The sequence below is a fragment of the Cariama cristata genome, unplaced genomic scaffold, assembly GCF_000690535.1.
Source record: "Cariama cristata isolate BGI_N322 unplaced genomic scaffold, ASM69053v1 scaffold4767, whole genome shotgun sequence".
Lineage (NCBI taxonomy): Eukaryota > Metazoa > Chordata > Aves > Cariamiformes > Cariamidae > Cariama > Cariama cristata.
In genome coordinates, this window is record NW_009624856.1 from 84,602 (window position 1) to 94,383 (window position 9,782).

Sequence of the window (9,782 nt, forward strand, 5' to 3'; positions counted from 1 at the left end):
CCAGCAAGCCGGATTTGCAACCTCTCGCTTGGATGCAGAGCTGGATGCAATTTCAGACCTCTCCCCTCTCACACGTTGTCTTAAGCTATGATTAAGAGCTAAATTACAACTGGGCAGCCGTCCTGGCCGAGAACCACAAGATTTGGGGAGGCAGCTATTAAAGGCGTTGGAGTACAACGACTATAACGTGTGTACCAACGGAAGGGGCAGCCGATTGCGGGGGTCAAATGGGATCACGGGGGTTTCTCATCGGCACCACCCTGTGCTGCACCGTCCCCTGGTGCAAAGCCATCCTTTGGGGCAAGGTTCTTCCTGAGGATGGGCTGTATTGCTGCTTAAATAAGAGGTATTTTGCTGGCCGGTTTGGTTCTTAAAGAGGGGGGAATGATGGCCTTATGAAGTATCAGACTTTTCCTGGACCCCATCACCATTTTCCTCCCAACTGCTCAATCCAAGCAATGAGTAGAGCTGTTTTAGCATTAAAAACATCCAGCATCCAAGCGCTGTGGCTGTTTGCATCATTTTCAACTTAGCAGTTTCCCTTATCCTCACTAATTGGGATGGGGCAGCTTTGGCCCCCACCTTGGAGGAGGAGCGAGTCCCTCCTCTCCTCCGGGGTTTCAGTGGGATGGAAGGAGGCAGTGAGGGGGGAGCCAAGGAAAAGGCTGTCCAGGTGCCAGCAAGGCAGCTTGCAGCCCAGGTAAAGTTTTCCCCTCTTCCCACGCGTTCTGCAACATCCCATGCTGGTTCACTTCACAGAATTTACTTTTACCCTGGTAAATGCCACTAAATCTTCAAATTAATCCTCCCATTACAGGACTTCCTTTGATGTCAAAGGGGGAATTTTTTATATGGCAAAGGGGGGTTTTTCCCCCTTGATGTAATTATTCCTTTTTTTTTCCCCCCCTCTTTTTAGGCACAAGAGATTCCTGCCAGATGCATGACTTGTGGAGGCAGCTCCCACACAACATATTTATATGTATATGATGGGAACGTGGTATTGAAAGACCTGAAGTTTCAGGCAGAAGATAAGGGGATTTCCCATTTCCTATTTGTTTCAGTGGAAGTTGCCCAGGAAAAGTCTGCAGCAGGACTAAGACCAAAAGCTGTGAGATACAGCACTGGAAAGTAGCTCCTTAAGATAAATACATCCAGGGAAACATCTGCTATTTAACACTATCACTGAGCAAGTTTTGAAGCCTGGGAATGATCCCTGGCACTGCTTAACTTATGGGGATGGATAAAGCAGATCCACTCCGGCCCTGCATGTGTTTCCCGTTGAGCATCTCGGGTGCTACTGGGATCATTGGGCTGAGCATCCCAGCACAGGGCCAGAATCCCTGGATAATGCTCAGGAAGCTGGTGGCTGTGGGAAGTGCTAAGGGAGCTTTCTGTAATGATGGAACAGGCAGATTTATTCAGAGTATCAATCAGATTTTATGAATTACTAGAAAAAGGGGATACAATTGCAGAGCTCTTTACTGAAAGTGTTATGAAATAGTCTATATAATTCAACGGCAAAGTGTGTTCTTGCTAATAATTCATTGCATAGAGAGCGTAGGCTCCTCTCCCAGCATAACATGGAGCTCTCCTGGGAATGGAAAATGAGCCCTGGGAGTCATTGGCCAGCCGTGCCCTGGTAGCTCAGGTCTGTGTGACTCCCTGCCCGGTGATGGCCCACTGTCCTGGGGGGACCAACTGACCCCTCTGTGCCTCCCACTGCTGTGCCGTGGCTTTGATCCGCTCCCGAAGCGCCTGTGCCCAGTCTTGTCCCCGCTCCAAGGGAGTGGACCTGGTCTCCATCGCTGTTAAAGCAGTGATTTCAGGGGGGAGCTGGGGAACCAGGCCAGCTCGGAAGAGGGCATCTTGAAATTTGGCCGCAGAGGCTGGAGCTAAGCAACACCGGGGTGTGCTGAAAAGGAATGAAAGCAAGAAAAGTTTTGATGTAAGTGAGCCCTGAGCGGGAGATGCTGCAGCAGCAAGGGGGAAGTGATGCTCCGGTCCCTGATGCTCCCGACCACGGCTGTCCTTACCCACTTGGCTGCGAGTAGTGGTAGTGGGCAGCCACGGCGGAGTGGGGACACAGCAGGTAGTGGTTTTCCTCCCAGCAGCGCTGCATGGCTCGCACGATGTCCTCATCAGAGGCTGAACATGAGCGTAGGGTCTCGGAAAGCTGCAGCCCCAGGAGAAACAGGGAGGTTTGCACGGGGCATCACCACCCTACGCGTTCCCAGCCAGGCTTGTGCTGTGGGCACTCAGCAAAGCAGTTGGAAATAGGGAGGCTAGAAGATTAGGTTCCCCAGGGACTGAAGGAAAAGGGGGATAAGGCACTGCTGGAAACAACCGCAGAGCTGGGATGCAACTGAGGGGTTTCCATCCCCAGGTGCTGGGAGCATCACTGGAGAGGGGCTGAAACTCAGCTCCTCAGCTCTGCACTGTTATTTGAACACTCCGAGGGAGTTTCTGACGGCTTGTAAAATCCGCTTAGTGTAACAGCTCTTCTTTCTTTTAATAAGGTAATTTTTTAGTATTCATTTTGCGGCTGTGCAAGCAGCAGCGGGCACCGGTTAAAGGATGCTCAGTGGGGGACAGCGCATGTCAGATGGGAAGAGGCAGGACTTTGCATCTGGCCCAAAGAGCCTCACAATTCAAATATTTGGCTTTCTCTTTCATTTCTCTCTGCTTTGTGTTTGTGTTCTCATTCACCGCAACACTGAGCCTGAATTGCAGCACCAAACCCAGCAGACCCACTCCCAAATGCCCCACTCAGTTTCTGCTGGCACCCACCGCACAATGCCTTGGCCAACACCGGCGCTGGAGTGACCAAGGATGTGGTGGTTTCATATCCTACTTAAATAACTGTACGCATCTTTAAACTAGTTTTGCAAACAAGAAAGAGGTTCCTTTTAAAAAACATAATTAAAAAGGGGTTTTTAACATCTCCACCCACGTGCATTGATATAAAACTTCTGCTCTGGCCTCAAACTTAAATTTTGGGTTGGAAACCTTCCGCTATCACATTTTTATTCTGAAAATGAGTTGAAAGCAACTAGCAGTAAATCGCCTCACACACACACACACACGGTGTTGCGCCTGTGAGGAACTGACCTTTCTGTGCAAATCTTCTGGCAGCTTCAGGCTTTTCAATACACTGAATCGCTCCATCAGCGTTTTCATCAGGCAGCTGTCGGAGCCCGAGAGCAGCCAGAGGATCCTCTCCATGTTGTAAGGCTCCTGGGATAACAAGGCAATAGGTGAGCAGCGGAAATTCGAGCGTCTGTCTCAGGGGGAGAGCAGCTATGTGGATTCTCTGATGTCTAATTGGGGTTGAGGTCCTACCACTGAGTTTTTCCTGGTGGAAGCTGGGGTGGGCTTTGTGTCTTCCCCCTTCACACCTACATCCCAAGACAAGTCTTTGGGAACGTGATGTCTTTCAGACCTCCGACCTGTCAGAGCAGTCTGGCAGTGACTATCAGATTAAAAAGAACTAATGAAGGGGCGACTGATAAATCAACGGTGTGACCACATCTGTACAATCACCTTGAGGAACCCAGGCTAATAACACGCTATGTATTTGAGAACCAGAAATATCCAGCTGTTTACTCAGTGTTGCAGATGCTGCTGTGAGTCACACAGCTCCTGCATGACTTAATGAGACACGCAGCTCCCTGCAGGGCTGACCGATAATCTTTATGAACATATAAAGCACATATAGGGCCCGACTGGCCTGTATGGCTATGTAGCAATCGATGTCGCAACACTGCAGCAAAACTTGGTGCAAGCCCATACAAGAGGGTCTCAAACCAATTTTGCTGCTCACTGTCTCATTCCTGCACGCTCACAAGCATCAAGAAACATTCACCCAGGTGGTTTGGCCAAGATACCTTGTAGGGACAGACAGGACAAGGAGCATTGACTATCCAGTCCTCATCACATCTCCTGGGTTCAAGTGCTGGTTTTGGATGAGCTCTTTATACCTTTTAGCAGCTGACAGTGCCTGTGACCTTTAGTCTCTCCATCTGGTCCTACCTTGGCGAGTCATCAGGACTTACTCAGCCTTCCGTGTCCTTACCTGGGTGCCTTACGGCCCCACTCCTGTTCTTCATCTTCCCACCACCATCTCTCAGAGCCTTCAGCCTGTAATCTTCAGTCTAGCTGGGGCGTAGCCTGCCCTTTGGTTTGGGCTGTCCTCTGTTTTAGGTTGTCCTCTACTTCCCAACCTGACCATCCTGAGAAGCTACATGTCAGTATGCCTGGACCTCAATGACTTGCTACTGGAGGTGCCTCCAGCATCATCCTCCCGACATCCCTTCTCCTGTCCTTCCTTCTGCTGCTCCCACATCCAGACCTTCCCCTTCACCTCCATACCAGCCTTACCGTTTCCACTACAGATCACTACATTGACACCAGTAAGTCGACTTGGGCCAAGACACTGGTGCAAGCACTGGCCTTGCCATTTAAGCTGTTAGCCAGCTCTCTGGTCTGGCTTTGTCCCATGCCACTAGAGTTGTCCAGGAGAACATTCGGGTTCAGTTTGGAGGACAGGTCTTGCTGGGGACTGTTTCCAAGGAAAGTTTTGGCATGTGGACATGAGCAGATGGTGCTTCCTGACCTCAGGGCCAGAGAACAGCCTAGTTGGCTTTAGGTACTGCAAAGACACAGCATCTGCTGTGATTCTCCTGGAATTGCTCCTTACAAGGCTCATCTACACTAGACTTTCCGCTTCACTTTCAACTCTTCAGTTAGTGTCTAACTGGAAAGTTTTCTCTGCTTTAGCTTAGTCTGCACAAGAGGCAACCTAAAGAGGCTGTGCACTCTCTATCCTTGAAGGTTTCCAACACCCAACTGGACAAAGCCCTGAGGAGCTCAGTCTGACCTCAGGGCTGACCATGCTTTGAGCAGGTCCCAAGTAGGGACCTCCTGAATTCCCCTCCAGCATGAATGATCTGTTAAGCTATGGAAATATTTGCTTGGATGCTTCAGATGTGAGCTGAATGATGATGTCCCATGCAGCCATGGAGAGGGATGTGCAGAGGGATACACCCATACAGCTCCTTGGGAATCTCAGGACATCACCTCACCTGGCTGTCTTCTCTCATGATCCCAAAGTCTGGCACATACTTAGGTGCCTCAGCAGACCACCACAACTGAAGGGACACGGGCCAAGAGAGCAGCCCAGTTACCCTTTGAGATCTGAGGAGCCCCACAAATTCACGCTTCGTGAGGAAAGTCAAGCTGCAGATCACAGCAACCTGGTGCTAGGGGCATGACGACTTACTGACTGCAAAGTATGACAGTTCCTCCAGGCTCCCACGTCCTCTCAATCTGTTCAAACAGCTTTTGGAATATCCAGTTAGCTTAAGGCCACAGTGATACAACACCAAGTGTTTCACACTTTGGTCACTTGTTTGGAAGTAGATCCAATCCCTGTTGATCACAGGGTAGGTATGAAATGGGAGGTATTTGCTTCCAGGTGCTTGGTTTCTCTGCCTCCATGACTTTTCATTTCTGAGGCCTTTGCCTGCCTGCTGAGACTTGTTTTGCTCTGAGCAAGCTGCAGATGGCCATAGACGAGGCATTTCTTCTGGGTTTCCCTATCTTCTTCCTGGTCTCTTCTCTTGCTCTTGGTGGAACCTTTCAGAAGCCTCAAAAAAGTCCTTGAGACAGATGGGATTTATCATTTTCAAAGCGTGACATTTTGAGAAAATGATCCTCTCTAGCTAACCTTGCACATCATGAAACCCCAGAAACCCAGCATTTAACAATGAAGATTACAAAGTTCGGCACTGAAAAGTGAGGAAGAAGGTATTTGATCTATCTCAGCTCAGCAGTCTGCAGCATAAATGCTCAATATGACTCACACCTCTTAATGCATCACTGAGAGGCATTGCCAGTGGCAAAATTATGCTCTCATAAACTAGGTAGAACAGAGTGCAAGGAAAAAAAAATATAAAAATACATGATATTTGCTATTTTCCCATTTTGGCCAATTAATTGCAAACCTGAATATCCATGGCTGATGCTAACGTAGCCTTCACACTCTCTGACAGTGAGAAATCTCCATGTTGAACAGTCCTATGAATGATGTCGTTGCTGTTAACCACAGCAACAAGTCGAACCGGGAGACCCATTTTCTGGGCAATACAGCCAGCTAGAAAAAAAGTGAAAAAAATACATGCGTGTTTGACGAAGAAACATTTAAAGGTGATTTAGCAAAGAAGTCATTGTACAAATTGATTGAGCATCTAGTTCAGAAGCAGGCACAAATGATGTTCCCTAATGGACTCTCAGATATCTGTCTTTAATGTTTTGGTAGAGCACTAGATTATAAAATCCAGGGATGCAATGCTCTACCTGCCATCAACCACTGACCCTTGGGCATCTCCACATTTGAAGATGGATGAGCAGGGGACTGAGAGGTCAAGTAGCTGCCATTCAAACAAGAGAGATGAAGCTTTTGGGCTCTTGCACCTTATTAATACTGCCTCAGATGGGCAGCTGGAAAGTGCAGTGAATGCAGTTGAGGGCATTGAATCCCTTACTGCTTTCATAAAACAGCTGTATGCCTATTTTGGGATTGAGGCAATCAAGGACTCATATTTAGAAGGCTGGATTAGGCAATTAAGAGTGGTTCTCTTGACTGCACGCTACCATGCAAACCAGAGAAGGACCAGGCAGGACTCCACACCTCTGTTAACGTCTCACATTAGGAAATCAGAGCCACAGTATTTTCCCTCTTTTCTGGATCAAACACATTCTGTTCTCTTCTAGTGTGCCCATCCTCAAGATAGCTACAGTCATCATCAAAGAGTGGTTTGGGATTTTCTGCAACTTGCAAATCATCAGTGACATCTGAATGAGTAATAACCATATATGAGTAAGAAAATATAAGTGGTTCTGAAGAAATCCTACCAGCGAGTGGGTGTTTTAATAAATAGCAATACCTAGTATCTGCAAAGCGCTTCTAGCCCACAGGTCACAGCACTCTCTCTCTTCCTTATCTAACCTATCTTTTTGCCCCTTCACCTGTGATATTTCCTCCTCCTCCTGTTGGCACAACAATTTCCACCACTGGCAGCGGGGTGGTATCCAGGGACGGGGCACACTGAAAGTAAGCATAGAAGTGGTGAGCGATCTGCACCATAATCCTAGACCAATTGACCGAATTCAAACTCATCAGATTGTATTTTCTGGCAAAATCGACATCAGCGAACAGTTCCTTGATCGGCTCATCGATTTCATCGCTGTTCCCATGAGCTGTCAAAAGGAGAAAGGAAAGATTAGATCTGCCAACATCAGTTCATCACGCACAAGGTATTTCTGCTCAGAAGTAGGGTCAGTCTCCAGCCTTGGGGTTTGCCACAGTCAGGGATGCCCTGAGCTGCCCATCTGCCTCGGGGGCTGTACACACCAGGGGCTGAGTAGCACCACATGGATGCTGGGTGGTTTCTGCAGACACTGCACTCTCGCCTTTTGCTTCTTCCAAGTATATATTTGCCAAGAAGGCAAACGTCTGCATCCCCTGTGAGATGCCAAGGTGAGACCTGGCTGAGCAGAGGAGTCCATGGGACAGGTCAAGCACCCAGCTGTGATTCCTAACCATGGGGATGGCACAGCAGTAGGGGATGGACCATCCATGAAGGTGAGGGGACAGAGGGAAGGGGTGACTTTCGATCCTTTTAATGCCAAGAAACGGTGCTGAATTCAGTGCAGCTAAACACCAACTACCTGCATGGAGGCAGCCCTGATCTGTGGCCAGGAGAAAAGGAAGCCTTGAACCACTTGGTCATCAAACTGGGGACGTCTGCTACAGGCTCCCTTTAGCCAGATGTCTGGGCATGGTGACCATGACGGGAATGACCCAGCTGGCTGCAGCTGCTCAAGAAGCAGCCCCCTGAGACTTTTAGGGTCATGGTTTTGACACAGTAGGGCCATAAAGTGGACAATCCAATAGCAATGCCAACCAGCAAAGACGTGGACGTTGTCTTCAATGACAGTGGTCATCTGAAGTTCCTGTATCTGGGTGCAGAACCCCTTGGGCAGCAGAACAAAGATGTCCATGTTCTTCTGTCCTCTCACGCTCTCGATGGCTGAGCTCCCTGTGTCCCCTGAAGTCCCTGTTTCAAAACAAGGGAGAAGCAAGAAAAGCAAAAAATTGATGCGTCGGCCAAACCTGCATTGCTGCACTTTAAGAAAAAGATGCAGAGATGCTCCATGAGATGTTTTTGGCTAGAGCAGCCACCCTGGCATTGCCCAGAGATCACTCACAAGGCAATACCTCTCTGGGGTATCTATGAGGAAGGCCACGGGATGATGGCTCTCAAGGTAAAGACCTGCGGAGAAATTTTACCCCCCCCCCCCCCCTCAAGAGGCATACTCACCCACCAGAATAGTGACGTGCTTCTGCTTTTTCTCCAAGAAGTACTGTAAAAACTGCCCTGTGCAGGACAAGGACAGATCCTTAAACGCATAAGTAACCCCATGCCAGAGCTCCAAAACATTCAGCCCATCTTTCAGCCTGGACAGATGGACGACGTCCTTGCGTCTGAACCTACTGAAGGCCCTGTCGATCAGGTCTAGAGGGAAAATGGTTAAAGGGGCTGTTAGATTAGGTAGAGGAGTATTTTTCTGACCCATGGCTGCCTGAATCCATGCTCTTCATGCTCCTGGGAAGCTTCCTGCACAACCAAAGACTCTCAGTTGCTGGAGAGGTGACACGATATCCAACAAATTATTCTTAGTTATTAGGAGTAAACCAGCCCAGATCATTGTGCTTGATAGCTTTATGGTAAGTAACCCCAGGGGACACTCGACACAATCAGAGCACACTGTGTTAAAATATAAAATACAGGAAACCTGAATTTTATCATAACGCGCTGTTGAGACAGAGGTTGTAGCTGCCCTCTGGTGGAAGTGATAGCTGTTAAATGTTAAAAACATTTAAAATAGGATCTCAACAAGAGCGTGGAGCAGCAGAAAGCCCTGGTGAGAGGGCAGGTCTGGAGCCCAGCAGAGCAGCAAGTGGGGCCACAGCATCAGTTATCACTATTGCAGTCACCAGAATCCCTATCCGCACACAGGGGACGCTTTACCAGAAGGTAACAAGTCCCAGCAAGGAGACGGAGGAGAATAGGGTACAGAAAGGAGCAGGCAACGGTGCATCAGGCTCCATCCTTTGGGGGCTGCGAAGGGGATGGGGCAAAGGCAGGCAAATGCATCTGAACACCCCAAAATCCTGCAAGCAGCTCCCCGCAGGGTTGAGGCTCACCGTTGAGCGTGCTCCGCGGGACCAGCTCGGCCGTGATGAAGAGGGAGCATAGCTCCTTCACCAGCTCCGGGTAGGAGAAGCGGCTCCACCTCCGCAGGGTGTCCCTGTCCAGCGAGGGGATGCGCTGGGGCATGAAGAGGCCCCCATCGGGCGCGTAGCCAGAGAAGAGTGCTCCCTCAAAGTCAACGGTCCCTGTGCCTCCCCGCGTGCTGACGTACTCCATGGGTGCTGGGGAGGGACCGCAGTCACTGCCAGGGCCCCAAAGCATCCCCCCCCCACCCCCCCCCCCCCGCCACTGGAAACAGCCCCACATCCCAAGTTGACTCCCTCAAAAACTTCCCATGTGGGCAGAGAGAGCTCCTCAGGGGAGAAACCACCTCCTCCCAAAAAAAAGTCGCGGGGAGCTGGAGCAGCGGGGATGGTGGAGGGCACGCAGCGTTTTGCAGGCAGTGGAAGTGTTGCCTGGGATTTGCACCGAAGTGGCTAAAACCTCCTCGTCCTGCTGTCCCTGCGC

At 49.6% G+C, this 9,782-nt stretch overlaps 1 protein-coding gene across 1 annotated transcript; it reads right to left on the reverse strand.

Moving 5' to 3' along the window:
- Positions 1-1,644: 1,644 nt before the first annotated feature.
- On the reverse strand, positions 1,645-9,501 carry THNSL2 (threonine synthase-like 2 (S. cerevisiae)). Its single transcript, XM_009703342.1, has 8 exons — positions 9,269-9,501; positions 8,382-8,576; positions 7,965-8,117; positions 7,027-7,257; positions 6,003-6,151; positions 3,109-3,234; positions 2,034-2,173; positions 1,645-1,912 (listed from the first exon to the last, which is right to left on the reverse strand). The coding sequence occupies exons 1-8, from the start codon at positions 9,489-9,491 to the stop codon at positions 1,645-1,647; spliced, it is 1,485 nt and encodes a 494-aa protein (XP_009701644.1). The 5' UTR covers positions 9,492-9,501.
- Between the last annotated feature and the right edge of the window lie 281 nt (positions 9,502-9,782).

Coding starts and splice junctions, on each gene's coding strand:
- THNSL2 (XM_009703342.1), bottom strand. CDS start 9,491: ATGGAGTACGTCAGCACGCGGGGAGGCACAGGGACCGTTGACTTTGAG. Junction 6,152..7,026: donor AGGAGGAGGAAATATCACAG/GTGAAGGGGCAA, acceptor CTTTTTTTCTAG/CTGGCTGTATTGCCCAGAAA. Junction 3,235..6,002: donor CATCAGCCATGGATATTCAG/GTTTGCAATTAA, acceptor TTGTTATCCCAG/GAGCCTTACAACATGGAGAG.